We start from the raw sequence: 23,049 nt of genomic DNA, 5'->3' as shown, positions 1-23,049 counted from the left end.
CCCCCCCGGCATCCCTGCCGAGGCTGCCTCCCTGACAGAGCAGACCAGTGCTTATGAGGCAGCTCCCAATCAACCCTCTCTCTCTCTCAGCTGGACAGACAGGGGACCTGGCTTCCACTATTTGCAATATCCCTTTGGGTCCCTGGTTCTGGTCTGCAGGAATCCCTGTATTAAATGCCATTCCTTGGCAGAGGCAGGAATACCCTAGAAATGACTGACTTTCCAGGCGCGCGAAGATCAGAGGCGGCAAAGATGCACTGAGCACAGACATCCTGGCTTTGACTCTGCTCTTGGCCGCTTATGAGCTGGTGACCCTGGGTAAGTCACTTCACCTCTCTGTGCCAATGAGGAGAGCAACAGGCTTGTTTGTGGAGTATTTGTGAACTGCTGGCTGGCTCACTGGAAGGGGTATGTAAGTGTTGGTGATAAATAATAAAGTCCTTCAGAAAAGGAGCCAGAACACGGGGCAGGATGGGGCATGGCGCTGGGAGGAGCAGGGCAGGAAAGGGCGGGGAGTGAAGCGGGAGGGCAGGGGACAGAGCGGCCCAGGGATGCGAGGCTGTCGGGAACCAGCTCACGGTCTGGGGAGCTACACGGCTCTGCAGGGGCCCACCCCGGCCTGTCTGACCAGTGTCCCTCAGCACCCCCACAGACGACTCACCGAGGCTCTCTTCTGGTCCCTCCAATGCAGGGTGTGCCTTCCCACTGAGGGCCTTTACCCATGCTGCCCCCTCTGCCCAGGATGCCCTCTCCTGTCCCCCCGAGGCCCTTCATTACTAGTCATCCTGTGGATCTCAGCTCTAGCAGCACGTTCTTGGGAAACTTCCCTGACCCACTTCCCTTCAAATCTGGGTTCTCAGAAGTCCCTGTATTTTTTTGTGGGGCTTTATACAACTATAGTTTTAAGTGCGTATTTATCTGCTTAGTGTCTGTCTTCCTGAGTGGAGGACGCACTTCTCTGGTTCACTCCTCAATTCCCAGATCAGCAAGTATTTACGGAATAGACGGGATGAATGAGGCTCAGCACTCAGACCCCATGTCATGCTCATGGCTGGACCTCTTCACAAGGATAAGGAGTAGAAAAAGACATTTCCCTGCTGTGTCCTAGGTGATCAGGGCCAGAAAACCGATGGTAGTAACATTTCCATTGCCTATAAAAGTCAACTGAATCAAAATTAGGCCTACGAAGACTACGTGTCCTACCAAAATGTTAGGAGAAATGCATTAGCTCAGTTATATAGAGAAGTCTATCTGCAGCCCACCAAGAGGCTGACTGCGGTGAAGACCAAAGCAGAATGCTTCCAAATGCTTCCACGCCGGTGCTGTTTGCTGGAGAGAGGGCTGGCCTGGGGGAATGTTTATTTCTGCATTTCTAAATATGAATAAAGTGGGCCAGGTAGTTTATTTAGTCTAAAATCACTTCAATTTTGTTCTCAACAAATAAAATGAATCAAGTCCTTTTAAAAGCCTTGTACACAGTTGGCAGGGAGGTAAACTGATGCAGCCACTCTGGAGAACAGTATGGGGGTTCCTCAAACAATTAAAAATAGAGCTCCCCTAAGATCCAGCAATGCCACCTCTGGGTATTTCTCCAGAGAGTTGAAATCAGGACCTCAAAGAGGTATTAGTACTCCCATGCTTAGTGCAGCGCTATTTGTTGTTGCTAAGGCTCAAGCTCGAGCAGGTAAGTGCACTGTAAACGTTTCAGGCTCAGATGGTGCAGCCAGGCTCCGGAGCAGCAAAGATCTGGGTTCAAATTCTGACTTGGCTGCTCACTAGCTGTGCAGCCTCAGGCAAGCTGCACGGGGTCCCCAGCTCCGGGGTGCCCTAAGTGGACAAGGCACAGTGACTCCTCCCTTGCAGGGCTTGGGGGGAGGAGTCCTAGACACTGAATGATGAGGAAGGACTTCCCGGCACAGGGCAATGGATGAGCAGTCACACTGGGGCTATTCTTCATCTCATTATCTTTACTAAACCCTAGCAAAAGCATGCACACTGATACCGGGAACAAGAAAATCTGCTGAGACCAGGGGGACATTCCCGTGGATGCCTAAGGGGCCAGTAGGCAATAGAAATGGGTTCAGTGGGTCTGGAGGTGCCCACGGGAACTGCAGAGAGGGCACATGCCCCCCCCGCCCCTCAAAATGGGGCAGCTGCTCCCAAGCTGTGGCCAATTGGCCAGGTCGGAGAATGTGGGCCCCACATGGCGGGATCGGATTTTTCAAGAGGAGCCGAAAATCCAGGTTTTTCTGTGATCCAACAATTTTTAAATGCGGGTAATTCATTCCAAATGTTTTCCATCATTATGTGGCCAAAAGAGCCTGTTTACGGGCTGGATTCCACCCACTGGTCATCAGTGCGCAGCCCCAGGGACAGAGCTTCTGGGTCCCAAAGCACTTTCAGATCTGTTGTTTCATTCGGCCTTACGGCAGCCCTGCCAGGTGGGCATTCTGATGACATTTTAGAAAGGTGACAATTGAGGCTCCGAAGAGTTAGAAAACTTTCCCAAAGCCACAGTGCTGCTGAGTCACTGGGTCAGACTGCACTCAAGTTTCTGACTCCAAGCACAAGGCTTTTGTCAAGGCTCCAATGATTTTTGACATGAAGAAAACCCCACGTGCAGAAGGAAAATGCATCCCAATTAACCAGTGAACAATGACATTAATCAGCTGGCTCCTTAGAAACTCTGATTCTTTTTGGTCCCCTCACTTGACAACTAGACTATCCAAAAAAGAGAAACTGATGATACAAAGGACTAAGAAAGTGATCTGAAAACACTGAAGTCAAGCATCGAGCTCCTGGCCACACCATCCTCCCTCTGGAGAACTTGGGATCTCAACTGGGACACTTGGAAACTGCATCATTTTTTGTCTCCTCAGCTCCTCCAAGAGACCATTCGAATGCCAGACAATTCACCCACACAAAATGCACACTTCAGTGATGGTTAGTATATTCACAGAGATGTGCAACTGTCACCACAATCAGTATTAGAACATTTGTGTCACCCCAGAAAGGAACCTTTACTCATGAGAGCAGAGTTACTTCCTGTCAAAGTGTGGTCCTAGGACCGTCCACCCCTGACTTACTCAGGAGGCTTTCAAAAATGCTGACTCAGGGGCCAGTCCCAAACTCGTGAGTGAGCCTCTCTGGAAGAGGGGTCCCAAGAATCTGTATTTTAACAAGGACTCCTGATTCCTACAGACATTTGGCTCTACCAGGAGCCAATCTTGTTTTGTGCCTGGCCCTGTCACAGCCTGGTGAAGGCTATGGGCTCCTCAGAACACGATTTTTAATGCAGAAAATAAAATACATAAGACTACAAAGGAAACCAATTATGCTAAAATATACTTGTCAAAGTATTTTTTCAATGTATTTGTCATATCGTGTTCTATTACTTCCTGGTGAATACATTTAATTAGCCATCTTCGGAAATATGTCACACCTGAAATGTGTTAAGAACATACGGCTGATTTCTTTGGTGACAAAGTCCCAGCTATGTCACTATTACTGTGGCCCGCTGCCTATAACTCACAGTGAAGCAAAGGGCTAAGTTTATTCACTGAGATTTGTAAAAATTAAGATTTTTTTTTCTCATCTAAATTCATGGTTGCCCCTGCCGGACCTTCAGGGAGTAGGGAGACCCCAAGTTAAGAACCCCTGCTAGATACTGAGGGTCCTGGCGCTGGGTCTGGAGAGGGGCCTTGATTCCTGCTAGCTCAAGCCTGACTGCTCGTCAGTATGTCCCACGAGAAATCCCAGCACGCTTCCAACAATGTCTCCTTTGACCTCAGCCACCTTGTTTTGGTTTCTAGTAGTTGCCACTGAAAGAATATCACCGTCACCTTTTACAGGGCTGAGTATGTGCGAACTGTTCTAATCACGTATGTATATTCACTCCCTTAACCCTCCCAACAATCCAGAGATAGAGACACTATTATTATTTCCATTTTATAGATGAGAAGACTACAGCCCAGTCATGTGACATGATTGCCCGCGCCTGCAGAGCTGGAAGGAGGGGGAGCCAAGGTTCCACCCTAGACATCTCGGTCCCAAGACCTGAGCCCTTACCTAGTAAGTGGCACCCCCTTGACCGTATGGAGAACCTCAACTAAGACACCCAGGACACAAAATGAATGGAAAATACATTGAGTAATTTAGGGGCACCTGGTTGGCTTGGTCAACAGAGCATGTGGGATCTTGGGATCATGGGTTCGAGCCCTGTGTTGGGGGAAAAGATTACTTAATAAATAATAGTTAAAAAAAAAAAGAAAAGAAGATACATTGAGTAATTTAAACATCTGACTAGAAAACCAACACACAGATACAGATAGGACGTCCCTGCACTTTTAGGGCTAAGAATGTATATAAAGCAGATCAAAGAAGGACATCACCTATAGCTCTTCTGGCAAAACGTACCGGAACTATTAATAAAGTAGAAAAGAAATTGCAGAGGAATTCCAGAAGGAATGATTCCGACGGTCGCATCTTTCCATCGATATTAATCATCTTTGGAACTTCTGGAATGAGGCTTATAGCGGCTTTGAAAAAGGCATCAGCTGCAAGACAGAAGAAAAGTCTGTGTATGAGAACTCCGAAAAATTCAGGTTCTGCTTTGTTCTTCACTGGGCCTGCAGGCCCGTCCTGAGAGTTCTGTGGAAGTCGGGCCACGTTGAGGGCCCCATAAAGCGGGCAGGTCCTACAAGAGGGTTTCTGCAACCTTAACCAACTGGTGGAACATTCAGTTGAGAGGGCACTGCTGTTGCCTTCCATCTCCCCCTCTCCCTCCTTCCTTCACTGAGCAACTCAGCTCAAAGAACTGCAAACTGGCTTTAAGAATTAAGTGAAATAGGCAAGTGGCAAATTTTTACAGAAAGCCAAGAAATCACAGCTGTGGGGACTGAGGGCTCAACCTGGACTGGTTCCCGGAACCCTCCAGTGCCCCGCGTGTGGAAGCACAGTCACCGGGCCCACTTCACAGACGGGAACCAAGGTGTGGAAGGACGAGTGGTCCTGCGTCAGGGTCCTGGGTACACTGAGGCAGAGTGGGGCGCAAACTCTGGTCTGTCTGCGTCTACCCTAGCACACCCTGGATTTGTTAAAGAAATAACCGAGACAGCTGAAGGAATCCACACGTGCACACACATACGCACACGTGCACGTATACACATGCATACATGCACACACGTGTGTGCACACGCACACACGCATATACGTGCACACACGCATGCACGCATACACAGCTTTAGAGACTTCTGACTAGGTGATCGTTCCAGAGAATCACTTGGGAAATGAAGATATTTTTAAAAATATTTAGTATGCTGTAAAACAAGAAGACCTCAAAGGGTGAGAGAAAGCAAGGCAAGGGGAGAGGAAGAGGAAGAGGAAGAGGGGGATGGAAAGAGGAAGAGCTGGGTGGGAGGCAGCAATGGGAGGACAGAGACAGGAAGGAATGGATGGGGAGAGGAGGCAGGACTGGAGGTGGGGCCTGAGAGGGAGACAGAGTTCTTTCTAGAACTGCCAAAGCATTCACCACGAGAAAAAGCCTCAAGGTCAAAACAGACAAAACACTGACCTGACAAGTGAAATCTTAAACTACCCAAGAAGATCAAACGTTTGCATGGTCCAAATAAGTACACTTCCACTCCAGAACGACTCCCAGTGATGCGGAGAGGACACGGCACTGGCCCATGGCATCCAGAACCCCTGCCGAAACCCCACCCAGCACCCCAGAGGGGCACATGCAACAACAAAGGCCTGCACTTAATGAGAAGAGTGTGCGGCTGCAGCTGTGGGGGGGAGGGTTGCCTTCTCTTCCTTCTTCAAAGCAAAAAAAAAAAAGACAACAAAAACCACGTTAAGGAAAGGCAGCTCTCTCAGAGCTTTCCAGAAACTCCCTTCCCAGGCTGTCTCTCCCAAACTGAACTCACAACCCTACCACATTCCCCAAGCGGGGAACAGGCACCACGAGCACACAGAGAAAAGGAGGCGAGAGTTGACATCGGTGTGAGACCAACGTGATCACACTACTTAACACCTACTTTCTCAGAGCCTGTTGTGTCCTTTGGTCTGGGGGGTGGGGGGGTGGGGGACACAAAGCAGCTGATGTCAATCTTGTCAGAAAGAGATTAGATACAGGGCCTCTGGGAAAAGACACCTGATGCGGACTCTGGTAGACAGAGGAGGAGGCTGCAGGGTCTCCTGTCTCAGGCTACAGACAGTAGTAAACGGCAGCGTTGGAGGGAACCATGGAGACTCCCAGGCCCTGTCGTAGTCTGTATTCTTAGTCCTCGGCAGTCCTATGGGGAAGGCACAATTGTTTCCATGCCCATATAAGGAAATAGGCTCAGAAAGTGAGTGGCCAAGTTAAAGTGGCCCAGGGAGGGTCAAGGCCATCGCCCGCTCTAAGCAATGCAATCAAATCTGCACTAAAAAAAAAAAATCAACCTGCAACTCCTAGATCTGATAAGGGGTTTATATCTAGAATATATGAAGACATGGGGCGCCTGGGTGGCTCAGTTAGTTAAGCGACTGCCTTCGGCTCAGGTCGTGATCCTGGAGTCCCAGGATCGAGTCCCATGTCGGGCTCCCCGCTCAGTGGGGAGTCTGCTTCTCCCTCTGACCCTCTCCCCTCTCATGCTCTCTCTCACTCTCTCTCTCTCAAATAAATAAAATCTTAAAAATAAATAAATAAATAAATAAAATAGAATATATGAAGACATTCTCCAGCAAGAGCAAAACAGGTAACCTGATCAACAACGGGCAAAGGACCTGAATAGACATTTCTCCGAAGAAAACACACAAATGGTCAACAAGCCCATGAACGGATGCCCAACGTCAATAATCATTAGAAACATGCAAATCAAATCCACAGTGAGATTTCATCCCTGGGAGATAACATCAGGATGGGCACCATTGAAAATCAGGGACTAGCAGGCGTTGGCAAAGATGTTGAGAAACTGGAAAGCTGGTGCACCGCGGGTGGGGACGTGAAACCGCTCAGCAGATGTAGGAACTGGTTTGGTGGCCGCTCAGAAAGTGACACACGGACCTACCACCTGACCCCACAGCTCCACTTCCAGGAATACCTTCCAAAGAAATTAAGGCAGGGACTCAAACAGGTACGTGTGCAAGAGTGTGTGTGGAAGCACAGGTCACAAGAGCCAAACGGCGGCAAAAACCCGGGCGTCCGCCAGCAGAGGAACAGATAAGCAAAATGCGAAACATCCACACCATGGGATAGCCTGAGAAGGAAGGAAATTCTAACACGTGCCCCAACATGCACGCACCCTGAAAACACCATGCTAAGAAAATAGATCAGACAAGAGGACAAATGCATAGGATTTCGCTTTCATGAGGCAGAGCAGTCGAATTCGTAGAGCAGAGAGCTGACGGGGAGCGGGGAATAGTTACTGTTTTCAGGGCTGTGCTTTTCATTCAGTCTGGGATGAGGAAAATGTTCTGGAAATGGACAGGGGTGAGGGGGTTGCACGGCATTGTGAATGCACCTAAAGCCAGTGAACTGCACACTGAAAAATGTTTACAGTGATACATTGCATGTCACTGATACGTAACCACACTACACGATAAAGAAACAGAGCTGAATTCACCACTGACATTACCCCCCTTTAAGCTCAGGCAGGCCTGGGCCCCACCAGGTCTGGCTGTCTTCCTTCTGCGGGAAAAGCTCTCTGTCCCCATGGCTCTATAGGAATTGCTTTCTGGTGAAAACATTAAGTCCATAATGGACAAGGTGAAGAGCCTCTCTCAGCGGAATCCAAAACTCTGCTCAGAACAACGTGAAAGACCATTTATTTATTCTATTTATGTGTTTGTTACCAAGTGGCCCCAAGAAAAGTGCCTATTATTATGCCTCATTAAAGAGGGAGCAGCTTTGTGCCCGGCGCTCTGTTCCTCACAAATGCCCCACTCAGTTCCCATTCCAAAGGAGAGAGCTAAAATAAACAGTTATTTAGGGGTTGGGGCAGGCAATGTTCCAGTGTTCCAAAGCAGATTTTTATTTCTATCCTCAGAAGACTTACTCCATATATAAAATCTTATCTAGGATACTTCTCAATTTCGACTTCGTAATTAGGGCTCAAATCCTACTGTATATGAAAACAGTTTTTCCTCATGGAGTCTGGAATAATCTCATCAATACCATAGAACACTTTTGTGGCTATTAAAGAGACAGAGAGAGCACACGCATCTCCAGCAGAAACCCCGCTGAGTGCAGATCTCAGGACCCGAGCCAAAATCAAGAGTCAGATCCTTAACCAACTGAGCCACCCGGGCACCCCTTGTTTTGTTTTAAAGACCTACAGAAAAAGGAGAAATCAGATTGCCATCCACGAAGACTATTATTCCTGTTTCACAGGGGGAAGGAAAAAGCAGGTGTATGTACCAGCTTCCCTACGCTGTATCTTTTTCTACCTGAATCTTCTGAGGTTTCATGGAGCAACGAGCCTTCTTTTTCACAACCCACTTAAAAAAAAAAAAAAGAAAAGAAAAGAAAAGAAAACCAAAAATACCACTGAGGCCCAGCTGGCCCCACCCTAGAGCTCCTTCTGACGTGTCCTTCAGTGCTGCCGGCTACTGGCCGAGGGCAGACACAGCCAGCATCCCTGCTCCCAGGAAGAGACACCGAGCTCCTCTCAGAGCCAGTTTTCCAAAACCGCTTTATCACAAGAATCATCAGAAGCCTTGCCAAAAAAAACAGGTTCCTAGGCTCAATATCGCCGATGGGAATGTATCACGGTAGAGCCACTTTCAGGACCCGGCAGCTCCTCTGAACGTACGTACTGGCTCCGATATGGGTGAACCTTGAAATCGTGATGCTAAATGAAAGGAGTCGATCGTAAAAGACCTGTATTGTAAGACTGCATTTTTACACGAAATAGTAAGAATAGGCAGATCCAGAGAAACAAAAAGTAGATGGGTACCTGCCTGGAGCTTGGGAGAGGGGAACAGGGACTGACTACTTAATGGATCAGGGACTGCCTTTCGGGGTGATGAAAATGTTCTGGAATTAGTGACGACAGTTGCACAACTCTGTGAATGCCCTAAAGTCCACTGAATTGTATGCTTAGGAGAAGGATGGATTTTATGATACATGAATCAATCAGATCTCACTAAGCTGTCGTTGAAAAAATATCTATGAATTCCCAGGTGCCACCTTAAATGTACGAACCACACTATCCAAATAGAAGCTTGGAAATCTAACTTAAAAAAAAAAAAGCTTTGAATAGGTACTAGAGCTACAGGAGTCAAAATTCCAAAGGCAACACTCCTCACTCCCATCCCCTGCCATCCAGCTACCCTTCCCTGAGGCAAAGCATACTATCTGCTGCTTGACACCATTTTGCAACTCCCTTCACCCCCACCTCACACTTAACATTAGGTCTTCAAGATGATTCCATCACTGGGGCACCTGGCTCAGTCTGTTAAGCATCCGACTTTTGATTTCCACTCAGGCCATGATCTCAGGGTCGTGGGATCGAGCCCCAACATCAGCTCTGTGCTCAATGCAGAGTCTGTTTGTCCCTCTCCCTCTGCTCCTCCTCTCTCTCTCTCTCTCACAAAATCTTAAAAAAAAAAAAAAAAGATCATTCCATCATTGCACATAAAGTACACCTTCATCTTTTTCTCATAGCTACTAAGTGAAATCTGGTCCATTTGCTTTTTCTTCTCTTTGTGTGTGTGTGTGTGGGGGGGACACAAAATACGTATCACATAAAATTTACCACCTTCATCACTTAGTCCATTTGTTTCTTTAAACAAGCTTCTCTAGTGAGTTTTGGAATTCAAGAGGTTTGCAAGAAACTGTTCTAAATTGTTCGGATAAATGCAGAATATGACTTCCCCGTCGTGACTGGTGCACTCTGAAAGGTTTCACCTGGAGACACTCGGCCAGAAGCGCACACAAGTAGTCAGCAGCAAGGAAGCTCAGCCAGAGCTCAGCCTTGTCACTTCATAGATACAGTAAGGGCCAGGGAAGCTTGCAAAAACAATTATCACAGGATTTTTGATAATTTTCTGAGATTTCATGCTCTCCTGCTTCCCAGTCTGGGCAGTTTCAAAGGGTCTGCAGAACACCAAAGGAGAATATTCCAGAGGCCTCTGCAAGGACACGGAGCAGTCACACACACCCAAAACATAAAGCCACCAAAAGGAGAGAATGGTCAAGAAAAGAGGTCACTCGCAAACCCTGGGAGAAGGTGAGATGTGAACAGAAGCTGAAATGAGGGCTTAGTTGAAGATACTAGGCGAGCTGTGTTTGGATTATCCGTGCTGCCTACTCGCTCCTCTCTGAGGACAAAGGTATCTTTGTATCAACTCCAAGCTCAGTTGGACAAACAACCCAGCTATAAGGGACTAGTTAAAACCGTTGCACTGTCATACTGTGGAAATGATGCAGCTAATAAAGAGGAGGAGGTACATCTGTATGTTTGGATGTACAAAGACGTCTGTGATGTACTAAGCACAAAATGATACATACCTGTGTATAACATGAGCCTGTCTTTGTAAGAAGAAAGCGTATGTGCTTATGGAGATGCGTAGAAAAAGTGAGACAATATAAGGCCAAAGTAGTGTGGTATCAGAGTGGTGGCTGAGGGTGAAGGAAACTAGGATCTTCCACTTCCTGCAAAGTTACTGTTTGGGAATTTTCATTTAAATCTCTAAAAATTATTTCTCTTGAGCACACAAAGGCAATACAAGTTTGTTATAACATTCTCAATCCTAGGAGTGTTCGAAACAGAAAGTGAGGCAAGGAGGTAGACAGGCCGATGGTCAAAGGGGTATCTGAAGAGTTCCCCTTCCTTCTTTACCAGAGGCGGGGCACCCGCTGCTGTGGGCCTTAGCACTCCTGCTGCTCGAAGGGACATGCACCCTCCTTGGGTGCAAAAACGAGGCACGAAGGGTGGCGCACACCTCCCGGAGGCCCAGCGTACTGCTCTGCTCCCCACAGCCAATGCGCCCGGACAGTTCCTCGCGGGTTCGCTGCTCCATGACGTGAGTCCTAATTCAGGGTTCAAGCTCTCTAGATGGCTCCACTTGCAGAGATTCTTCTCAAGGCTTTAGAAGGTCTCACTGTGTGCTCTGAAGCCTTTTCTAGCTCCAGTAGACAGCTCAAGGGCTAGTGGCTTCCCACGGGCATGCTCACCTGAAGAGCCCACTGCTATCTATTTTGCACACCAAGGCTCTGCATAGGACTCTGTCTGAACAATAGGGTTCCATGTTCCCGAGACTAAAATAGCCGTCAACTGGACAACTGTTAGAACGCTTTAAAATGGCTCAGAATTAAGATGCTGGTTGCTCATTGTTGGCAAGAGAAAAAAAAAAAAACTGGAAAGAGTGCAAATATTTTTCAATAGGAGTTTAAGACAAAAATGGAGGGGTGAGGGTGGGGGAAATAATTTATAGCACTTCCAAAAAGAAAAGGAAATGAAATAGAACAATTAACAGCCATTACAATGAGGTAGATCTTTATATACTGACATGGGTAAGTGGGGAGGGGCGGCAGGGGAAAGACCAAGATTTACTGGTAAGTGAAAAAAGCAAACTGAAAAACATTGTGGAAGACACAATCCATTCTTAAGGGTGGTGGGACTGCATGTATATATAAGAATATAGAGAGATGGGGAGGGAAGGAAAGCGGATGAGAGAGCATGAGAACGAATATTTCTAAATGGAGAAAAAAGACAACTATCCAAATTGTAAACAATGGCTATTTTTTGGAAGGGAGGAAACAGAGCAGATTACTGGTGACTTTTATTTTGAGGCTTTTTACGTTTTTTAAGTTCTACATTTATTTGTGGGAATTTTTTCAAATGAGCACATACCTTTTTTTTTTTTCCATAAAAATCATTAAGATTTAGAATAACGTCCAGGCTGCCTGTTTTTCAGTGGGACACAGAACAGTACCCCCAATCACCCTCCGTACAAGAGAACATAAACTCAAACTGGAACTGTCACCTCTGAGAGTAAGGTCATCCTTGTGTGTCCCTGGTATTGTCAATACAGAATGGGACTCAGTACATGAATCATAAGAGACAGTCAAGAAGCAATAACCCATCAGAAGTGGTTTGTTTTTTTTTTTTTCAATAATGCATTAGGTCAGTGCTAACGGAAATCTTTACTATTCTTCGGAGTCCTAAACTCCCAGGGCTAAACAAGAGCTCAGAAGCAATTTGCCCCACTCCCAAACAGACCTCAGGGAAATCACATGCCCTCCCGGACAACGGAGATGGACAGCTCCTAGGCCAGGGAACTCTAGGAAAGGAAACATCACAATTTCTTAGGACAAAACGTCACAAGAGGGCGAAAGATTCCCTCCGGTCCCTTGAATATACTTGATTAAAGCAGGATTCTGGTTACACTCTCTCCGTATTGCTGAACATCTTTACCAATCTTCAACATTTCCCATGTCTAGATAAGCTGAGGTTTGGAGTGACAACAGCAGTATAGTGGATACTATTTATAGATGTAACATCGGGACAGAGCCCACTACCTCAAACTTTGTATTTTGGAGTGAATGTTAAAGTCCTCCCTACACCCCCAAATTCGTATGTTGAAATCCTACCCTCCCCCCCCCCAAGGTGGTTATTAGGAGGCGGGGACTTGGTGGTGATGAGATCATGGGGGTAGAGCCCTCACGAATGGGATTAGTGCCCTTATAAGAGAGGCCCCAGAGAATGTTCTCACCCCTTCCACATGGGAGCACACAGTAAGAAGATGGCTGCCTATGAACCAAGAAAGTCCTCACCAGACACTGAATCTGCTGGCAGCTTGATCTTGGAATTCTAGCCTCCAGAACTGTGAGCAACAAATGTCCGTCCCTGAAGCCACGCCGTCTATGGTATTTCTGTTGCAGCGGGCTGAACTCCACTCTGCAATCAAGATGCACCGTCATCTTGGGCGGGGGGTTGCCTTTGGGTAAAGCCTCATGGGCCAAATGGCCAAGTTATTATCCACAGGTGAGTTAACCACAGAGATTAATGCTGTTTATTACTAAACTGTGTTTCTGTAATAGACTGTTATTACAGCAGTTAAGTTTGAGGATTTAAGGGGCCACTGTTTTGATAATATGTATAAGAATAAGATTTTTAAAAATATGAGTGCCTAGAAATAATTAAATACTTTATTCTCAAATGCTTACTTGTTATCAATGACAGCTGAATCTAACCTTGATTTTGCCATCTGGTTTATGCAGAATGCCCTTTCCAGTCACGGAGTATCAACGCATTGTGAAAAGTCCACTGTGGTCATAGAAATGATTTCTCGGTTCCAATATGCCATCCACGTACCTGACTCCTGTCTTTGGGGTAATGCACAGTCAACACACGTTTCTAAAATCCCTGCAGTAGCTCACAGGAGGCTGTAAAGGTGTCTCTGTGGAGATTAGGTTTGGATTTCCCTGAGCAGAAAGGATTAAGTTTCTCTCACCTTAATTCTGTTCTTTGTTTTCTACATAACCTTATCTAACATTCAATCTATAATAATTGGTGTCCAGCAACCACAGGCACCCAGGGCCAGAAATAATACTTTGTATTGTGGTTGACAGGAGCTAACCTAACTTCAGGGAAGCCTAGGGGTAGAAAGACCACGGGAAGTCAGATCAGGTCACTTATGAGCTAGATGTTCCTGGGCAAGTCCTGTGACGCTTCCAGAGCCTTAGTCTCGTCATCTGTAAAACGAACATAAAACACCTAGCAAATACTACATACTGAGTAAGACTAGACTGTTTTGCCAGGAATTCAGGTCTCTTGTCAGGCCCCAAACTATCTTCCTAACTTGATCTCCTGCTCATTCCTTCCAGCTGCACTGTTTCCAGCCTCCAAGCCTTTGCTTCCACTCCTGTCTCGGCCTAGAATACCCTCTGCCTCATTGCAGCGTATAAACACCCTCCCTTACCCTCCAGGCTCTTCAATGCCACCTCTTTTATGAAGTTTTTTCTTTTCTTTTTTTTTTTTTGCTCTTCCAAGCCAAGGGTCCTCTCTCTCTCTCCTCTAAAATTCTGTTGCATGTTTTATGAACATCTTGCACATTTACCACGAGCTGCCTTGTGTAAGTGTAAACCGATGTGCTCTCCCCTACGAGCATGCAGTCTCTTTAAGTGCATTCCTATTCCGGCACAAAGCTTGGCACGGTGGCTTGCATGTAAAAAATGGCCAAGAACGCTGGCAGGAGGAGGCAAATCGGAGACATTTACTAATATAAAGAGCTGAGTGCACTTATGGGGAGACTCTCCCCTGCCCCTTTTCTGTGGGTTCCATCCATCCCAGGCCCTTATACTCCCTAAAGTGGATGGCCCATGCGTGTTGGGATGTGGGCAACCAGTTTCATGCCACCTGCCCACCTGTGAACTGTGCCGGCAAAAATAACCCACTTTGTCTCTGATCACCAGGGAGGCCTCAAGGTCTGAGAAAACAGTCACATCAGATGTATCCTTCAGAGGACGGTCTGTCAACGGAACTGGTAAATATGACCTAAAGCATAGACTCCAGAGACTTGGTAAGTGGACGGAGCCCATTTTTCTCCATCACAAGCCACTCGTTACTCTCCAGGAAGGGGATAAAAAATTATTTCTCACCTCCGCACTACCGTCCAGGCCTCCTCTGTTAGCAGTGATGGTCCGCGGTAGCCAGTGGGCTTCATCACAGCAGGCCTCACCCTCCCCTCTCCTCTGTGCTGCTTCGAGGTCCTTACGGATCAAAGCAGCACAACAGCTTCTTTCAACAGGTCTACGCACCTCAGTGTACGTTTGAACCTCACCTGCTTTCTTTCATCTGAAACTACGAAAATAAAGTATTTAAAACCTACTAGGCGGGTTCTAAGGGGACTTGCTTCTGAACAACAGGGTCCCTTAGGAGTTATGTCCATACCATGAAAGGCTTGGTATCATTTTATATGTATCGATATCATTAAGAATTATCAACCATTATTATCGTATGATTAGCACTCATTTGTTCAACATTTCTTGAGCACCCATGTGGTAGGCAATGTGCCAGGGACGCGATGTCGAACAAGGTAGGTAAAATTTCATGGAGCAGGGGCGCCTGGGTGGCTCAGATGGTTAAGCGTCTGCCTTCGGCTCAGGTCATGATCCCAGGGTCCTGGGATCAAGCCCCACATCGGGCTCCTGGCTCAGCGAGGAGCCTGCTTCTCCCTCTCCCTCTGCCTCTCTCCCTGCTCATGCTCTCTCTCTCTGTATCTGTGTGTCTCAAATGAATAAATAAAATCTTTAAAAAAAAAAAAAAAAGAGATTTCATGGAGCAGATACTCTTGCAGGGGAGAAAAGCAGACAATTATTTACATATTTACTTGTTAAATAACAACAGTGGTTAGTCCAGTGAGGGCAAAGTCAGGGTAACACATCCTATAAAATAACCTGACCTAACTCTTTGTTTGGGGGTTGAGATGCCAAGAATGGTGTTCCTTAAGAAGGGGCTTGTGAGCCATGTTCTAAAGGATGAAGTTGCAAAAAATAAAATAAAAAAAGTAAAACTTAAAGGAGGGGGAGATAATTCTGGAAAGCACTATTAATAAAAGTGGAAAGCATTATTATTAATGAAAAAAACAAAAATACCTTGCTTGAATTGTTTTCTCTATCATTTCATCTTTGGAGGAATCGCAGACCTCTTTTGTTTGTTTTCCAAGATAATTTGGCAGGATTAATCTTAAAAGAACAATCAGCTTTCCTGTGGATTTCTCAAGGTTTTGCAGATGAGAAGTTTGCTTTCAGAGCCCCAAACCCACAGAGCTGTCATTGTATGTAGAGCTCCACAATGTACTTCTGTCTTTTGAGAGACAATTAGACGAGGTTAATATTAACTGAGCAGCTACCATGTGCCAGCGAGCCAAGTTCTCTAAGTACGTTCTCTCATTTAATCTGCGACAGACAGGTGCCACAGATGAGATCTCCACTTGACAGATGAGAAAACTGAAGCACAAAAGGGCCAACTCGTCTGAGGGCATCCAGCTTGTAAGTGGCAGAGTCGGGACCAGGGGACCTAAAAGTCACCATCATGAGGGATGCATCCCAACATCCTGCTGTTGGCCAAACACGCCATGGGCTTTCGCACCTCCCATGCCTTTGCTCAAGCCCTTTACCCCACTTGGAATGCCAACGGTTCCTTCTTCCCTCCCCACTCCTCCTGATAAATGTATGTTCCCCTTCTAAGACCAAGCTTCAACAATACTTCCACTGTAAAACACCCTCCTTTCTCAGATTAGAAACTAGAAAGATAAAGAAACAAAGACAAAAATAAAGGGCAAAAGAATCTGTTCTTGCTGTGGCCTGGTAATAATCTTCTAGAAAGAACCGGTCACAAACAAGAGCAAGAACTTATCTAGTGAACTGGCTGAAAGAAAAGGTCCACAGGCATCTCCCAGGTGAGAAGCATGAGTCCTCTGTTTCTCCTAACTACTGGGGCCAACTGGTGGCTTTGGAACAACACCCTTCCCCCACTCTGGCCCCCCGACAATCCACTCCGCGTGCTACACCAGTATGTCCAAAGGACCAGAACTGGGCCTCCCCTGTAAAAAGCCTTCCTCAGCATCCCAAACAGGGCTGACAGAGTTCAACAGGAGTTTAATGTCAGGCTGGACCCAGTCCCAGTAAAGCCACTGCCCAATAAAGAAGATACAAACTGGGGCTGGATCAGGGAGACTAGAAAATGAATCGGGGGGAGAGGACTGGTTTATTATTATTTTTTAAGATTTTATTATTTTTTTTATTATTTTTTATTTTTTTAAAGATTTTATTTATTTATTTGAGAGAGAGAGACTGAGAGAGAGAGCACATGAGAGGGGGGAGGGTCTGGGGGGGTCAGAGGGAGAAGGAGACTCCCTGCCGAGCAGGGAGCCTGATGTGGGACTCAATCCTGGGACTCCAGGATCATGACCTGAGCCGAAGGCAGTCGCTTAACCAACTGAGCCACCCAGGCGCCCCTTTTAAGATTTTATTTATCTGAGAGAGAAAAAAGACATGATGGCGGGAGGGGCAGAGGGAGAGAAAGAAGCAGACTCCTCACTGAGCAGAGAGCCTGATGTGGGGCTCGATCCCAGGACCCTGAGATCATGACCTGAGCCAAAGGCAGATGCTTAGCCGACTGAGCCACCCAGGTGCCCCGAGAGGACTGTTTTATAACCACCTGGTGGAGGGGGGAGTGTATGGAAGGCGGCGGGGATGGGGGTGAACAAAAGCGGCCTATTTCCACAAGCTTCATTTAATTTATATGTAGCCTTCCCCCACTCAGTAATTGAATGTATTATTCATTTTGGTCAGCAATTGCTGCATGTGGCTTTCAGAGCAATAATAATAGGCTTTTAAGGTTCAGTGCCATAGCATTTAGAGACTGGAGTAAAAATCAGCAGATAAATTATTAAACACGAAGTGGACGCCACATTCCCGTCCCTCCTGCAGTGGCTTGAAGCGTGGGGTGAGGCAGACGAGGAGTCCAGGGCACGGACACCAAGGGCACCACCCACCCACCCAGTGTGTACCAGGCTGTTCTGACACCGCTTATCTCCGGGTGTGGACCGAGGCCATCACGGGGCAGCACAACAGAGCAAAAGCCACCCAGGGCTCTTGTCAAATAGTTCTTGGAGCAGCAAATCTTTGATGATGGGGGAGCCTTTATTTAGCTTAAGAATTTTTGTTTTGCCTTTTTTTTTTTAAATAGCATGAAGCCTCATCTGGGGTCCAGTCATAATAAGCTTGCCTGGGATCTACAATATTTTAGATCACGGTCCTTAGTTTCTAAGTTGGGAGAAGAAAGATCTAGGCTTCTAGAGCCTCTCCTTATAGTTCATAGCTTTGACATCAGCAGCTATCCGTTCCTAATGTTTTAAGTTAGGCAAAACTCGAGAGTTCCCACGTTAAGTCTACTATTCCTGAACTTTTTAAGAGGGAACCAGTTTATAATAAGATTTTAAGTTTCTTACATCAATCTAAGCTAATTAATCAATCCAAACTAATCTTCATTTTGCATGGCATCAGGGTTTTGGTGGTGGCTGTTCATTTTTGTTTCACCTTGTTTCTTGCTAACCCATCATGCTTACCAAAGCAGGCACTAGGAGAAAGTTCCACGTTTACCAACACACAACAAAGACAGGTGGGGAGAGTGGATAAGCAACACACATACGGTAAGAAAACACACAGATCAGAAGTATAATGACGATCACGAGGAGGATGGTACAGAGCATGGACTGGGAAGGTGCATTCAGCCAGAGTGGTGCTTCTAGCTAGAGTGGACAGCAGAAGCTACCCTCACCAGGGGAGGCTTGATTCTCATCACCTGCTTGGTAATTAAAAACAAAAACAAAAACAAAACTAAGCAGCCAGGGGAAGATCATTTTAGGAAGAGGGAATGGCAAGTACAAAGGCTCTGAATTAGAATACCGCTTCTTATGTTCAAAGAACAGAAGCCAGCCAGTGTGGCTTAAGAATGGCGTAAGATGAGGACAAAAGGCAGGCAGGCACCAGATCGCCTGAAGACTCACAGGCAAGGTGTTTGATGTAATTCCACGTGTGGTGGGAAGCTACTGGAGTCCCCAGGAGTCAAAAGCAAAACTCAACAGACTTTGAAAAGGCTCGTGGGTAGCAATCACGTTTGAAGGCCTCGGCGCCCAGAGCTGCCCCAGGTGAGCAAAGATACAGATCAACGTTCCAGAACTGCCATGCCAAGGACCACTCTCCAACCAACCCAGAGAACCCACCCAGGGCAACGGCGGCCGATGGCGGACGGCCAACCCCGGCGTTATAAACTGTGAGGTCAGGTGGGAGATGGGAGTGGAAGGCAGACCATCACTGAAACCATCGGCCCACCTCGTTCGGTGCCACAGAAACCAACTGTGCCCTGCAGATGCTCTATCACAGCGGTGAAGGGCCCGGCCTTGAGTCCGACAGAGCGGGGGCTGAGGGCCGGCTACTGAGCCCCTCCCCACCTCGGTTCTCACCTGAGAAAGGAGGCACCAACCCCAGGACCGCCTCACGTGGCTGTTGGGAGGATGAAATGAGACAGTATGTGCAAAGGGCTCGCTCCAGCCACGGTGCCTGGATCTCTGCTGGACGGCCACCTTGCTGCCGAGGCTCTGCACGCCAGCCCTTGACACACACCGTCCCAGGAGCCGACAAGCACATCCTGTAGCAAACACCTGCCTGAGGGCTTTCTCTTGGCTTGAGTACAGAGCAGGAGAGGGAGCCGGGGAGGTGATGATCTAGAAACAGCCCTCAGTCGACGACAGATGGAATAGTCAATAACCCGAGGTCGATCGGTAGCGGGAGCGGAGAGCGGACCCCAGAGAGCCCTGAGCATCCCCACCGCCGCCGGCCCCAGTCACCATCACCGCAACCATGAGCAGCGAGGCTGAGACCCAGCAGCCGCCCGCCGCCCCCACCCCGGCGGCCCCCGCCCTCAGCACTGCCCACACCAAGCCCGGCACCACGGGCAGCCTCACATCGGCGGCGCCTGCCGGCAGGGACAAGAAGATCATCACAACAAAGGTTTTGGGAACAGTAAAATGGTTCAATGTAAGAAATGGATCCGGTTTCATCAACAGGAATGACACCAAGGCAGATGTATTTGTACACCAGACTGCCGTAAAGAAGGATAACCGCAGGAAGTACCCTGGCAGTGTAGGAGATGGAGAGACTGTGAGTCTGATATGGCTGAAGGAGAAAAGGGTGCGGAGGCAGCAAATGTGACGGGCCCGGGTGGAGTTCCAGTGCCAGGCAGTAAATACGCAGCAGACCGTAACCAGTTTAGACGCTATCCACGTCGCAGGGGTCCTCCACACAATTCCCAGCAGAATTACCAGAAGAGTGAGAGTGCGGAAAAGAACGAGGGATCGGAATGTGCTCCCGAAGGCCAGGCCCAACCGCGCCGGCCCTCCCGCAGGCGACGCTTCCCACCTTACTACATGCGGAGACCCTGTGGGCGTCGACCACCGTATTCCAACCCTCCTGTGCAGGGAGAGGTGATGGAGGGTGCTGACAACCAGGGTGCAGGAGAACAAGGCAGACCAGTGAGACAGAATATGTACCGGGTTATAGACCACGATTCCGCAGGGTCCTCCTCGCCAAAGACAGCCTAGAGAGGACGGCAATGAGGAAGATAAGGAAAATCAAGGAGATGAGACCCAAGGTCAGCAGCCACCTCAACGTCGGTACTGCCGCGACTTCAATTACCGACGCAGATGCCCAAAAAACCCTAAACCACAAGATGGCCAAGAGACAAAAGCAGCCGATCCACCAGCTGAGAAGTCGTCCGCTCCCGAGGCTGAGCCGGGCGGGGCTGAGTAAATGCCGGCTTACCATCTCTACCATCATCCGGTTTAGTCATCCACCACGAAGAAATGAAGATGAAAGTCCGGCAATAAGAAATGAACAAAAGACTGGAGCTGAAGACCTTAAGTGCTTGCTTTCTGCCCATTGACCAGATAAAGAGAACTATCTGCATTATCTATGCAGCATGGGGTTTTTATTATTTTTACCTAAAGATGTCTCTTTTTGGTAATGACAAATGTGTTTAAAAAAAACAAAAACAGGGACGCCTGGGTGGCTCAGTTGTTAAGCGTCTGCCTTTGGCTCAGGTCATGATCCCAGGGTCCTGGGATCGAGTCCCACATCGGGCTCCCTGCTCGGCAGGAAGCCTGCTTCTCCCTCTCCCACTCCCCCTGCTTGTGTTCCTGCTCTCGCTATCTCTCTGTCAAATAAATAAATAAATAAAATCTTTAAAACAAAGCAAAACAAAAACAAAAAACCTGGTTTTTCTCAATACACCTTTAAAGGTTTTTAAATTGTTTCATATCTGGTCAAGTTGAGATTTTTAAGAACCTCATTTTTAATTTGTAATAAAAGTTTACAACTTGATTTTTTTTTTTAAAAATCAACAAACGGCAAGCACCCGTTAATAAAGGTCTTAAATAAAAAAAAAAAAAAGAGTCAATAACCCACTTCCCCTGCCCCTCAAGTGGGGCAGTGCCAAGGCCATCTGACACCCCCTCCCAGAGGTCCCCAGTGGGAATGTACCTCAGCTGCCCACAGTGGTAACCTGCCCAATAGTGCACCTTTCGTTGGCTTCCTTCCCTTCCCTGTCTCAGCCCCCATCACGTGACTGACACTCTCGGGGGTTGCCTCCCAAATAAACCATCTGGCTCCTCTACCTCATACAGAAATGGGCCCTGAGCAGAATTTTTATCACTAACAGCAAGCTGTAGAGAGTATTCTTTCCATACTTATTAGCGTCTATTTGTAGGTCTCTGGGGTTTCAAACAAACAAACATCCGCAAAAAATAAACAGCCATGTGCTGCGATGAAGCAGTCCTAACTTGTAAAATTCTCTAAGCACACCTCTCTGGGGGTGTCAGGCTGCCTGCCCTGGCCTGTGTGAGGCAGGTTTCAGAAGGCCTTACAGGAAAATAGCGTCAGGCTGCCATCTGTCTGATGCTATAAATGTGGGCACGTCCAGTGTGCTTCCCGCTACAGAAATAGATTTAAAACTCATCATTTCTCGATCAGTTCTTTCTTTCCTTCTTAGAGGAATCACACACACACACACACATACACACACACACACACACACCCGAGTCGGCTTCCCTAAGGAGCCAGGGAATGCTCCCAGGAGAGAACGATGGGCTTACCTTGGGAGAGACACTGGTTGGCCAAGGCAACCTGACCAGAATGCAGGTAGAGATTGAGGCGCGTGAAGATGCCCACCAGGGAGGGAATGGTGATGAAGCAGTACGCAACACAGGCCTAGAAGGAAGGGAAGAAACACCCTCGCTGCAGCCTGGTCCTCCTGTTTTCATCCATCACATATTTTCAAGTAAAAAACACTGAAAATAACGAAATCTCCTCATTCTGAGCCCCAATTTTCTCCTCTCGCCTCTGCAGCATACTCCAGCTGCCTCTTTGGGAGGAGGGGGACAGGCAAATAAGGGGCGTAAGGGGGTAAGAAAAATAAATCCTCATCTGTCATAGCAGGAAGTAAATAGGTAATGCTTTCCATTGAGCAAGAAGCAGACTTTTAAACCAATTACTTAAAAATGTGGTAATTAGAAGAAATTGCTCGAAAAGGTTTTGAGCTGGTTGGCTCTAAGAAAAGAGGTATGAAGTCAGGGCAGGGACAGTATGCTCATTTCTCACTATCCTCTTTTTGGTCCCATTCCATTTTTTTTAAAACACAGATATGGATTGCTTTGATGAAAAGATCTTCCAGGTACAGGCATGAGCCAGAGAGAATTCAGCCAGTACAAAACTGCAATCCACCTCTTAACCCCAACCCCCAACTCCCATCACACGTATCCAAATAGAGACTTTGATCATTTCTTTTGAAAATATCAAGAAAAGTGGTTTGTTCATAGGTACTCAAGGAAAAATTAATCTGGAAAATCGATACTTAACCACCCCTAGGACACACTTGTCTTTTTCTGGGAAGAGCAACTTAGAAACTTGCAAATGAAACAACTCACTGGAGTGCCAAGTCTGGGAGGCTTATCTCTAGAACATACCCGGACAAAGGCAGCCGTCTTTCTGGAATGATTTCCTTTCATTACTTTCCTTGTTTCCATTGCCAACCGGTTTACACTCTGGATTTATTAATTTAAAAAAAAATAGAAATAATTATGGAATGATGGCTGACTCAGATTAACGTCTTCCATAGAGATCTGGACATGAACTGCAAACAAGTCAATAAGAACGAGCTATGTGGGGCCAAGACTGGTTAGCTCCAAACCCTGACATGCCAGAGGGGTCATCAGGCCTGATTCAGTCTCAGCCTTGAGCAAACATCTCCAACACGGTAAGAACAAAAGGCACTCACTGAGTTAGTCATGCCTGTCAGTTGGCATAGTGAATGACCATTTTCTGGTTTAATGAATAGCCAGGGTTTACTTCATTTCCAGAAATCCCACACACTAAGCTTGAGATCTTAGAGATCCTAAGAGAAACCTCCAAACCCGAGAGCCACCACACAATTCCCCTATGCAATACTAACATGAAGCGTAAGAACAAAACAAGACCTACCACATCATACTCACAGCATA

The 23,049-nt window shown here is 47.1% G+C and overlaps 1 protein-coding gene and 1 pseudogene across 7 annotated transcripts in view; one reads left to right on the top strand and one right to left on the bottom strand.

Moving 5' to 3' along the window:
- Positions 1-23,049, bottom strand: part of LOC116628035 (VPS35 endosomal protein sorting factor-like) — a 113,239-nt gene that overhangs the window by 16,229 nt on the left and 73,961 nt on the right. For 6 of the 7 annotated variants that reach the window (XM_032398076.1, XM_032398078.1, XM_032398080.1 and 3 more), the window contains 3 exons: positions 22,516-22,593; positions 21,646-21,760; positions 4,417-4,556 (listed from right to left, as the gene is read on the bottom strand). In XM_032398076.1, coding sequence (XP_032253967.1) covers positions 4,417-4,556; positions 21,646-21,760; positions 22,516-22,593 — 333 coding nt within the window. The remainder of the gene's footprint in view (positions 1-4,416; positions 4,557-21,645; positions 21,761-22,515; positions 22,594-23,049) is intronic. The other variant, XM_032398077.1, reaches the window with a different exon arrangement.
- LOC116628037 lies at positions 12,619-20,537 on the top strand (annotated as a pseudogene).

The sequence above is a fragment of the Phoca vitulina genome, unplaced genomic scaffold (assembly GCF_004348235.1).
Source record: "Phoca vitulina isolate PV1807 unplaced genomic scaffold, GSC_HSeal_1.0 scaffold109, whole genome shotgun sequence".
NCBI lineage: Eukaryota > Metazoa > Chordata > Mammalia > Carnivora > Phocidae > Phoca > Phoca vitulina.
This window is presented reverse-complemented; position numbering and strand designations above follow the sequence as displayed.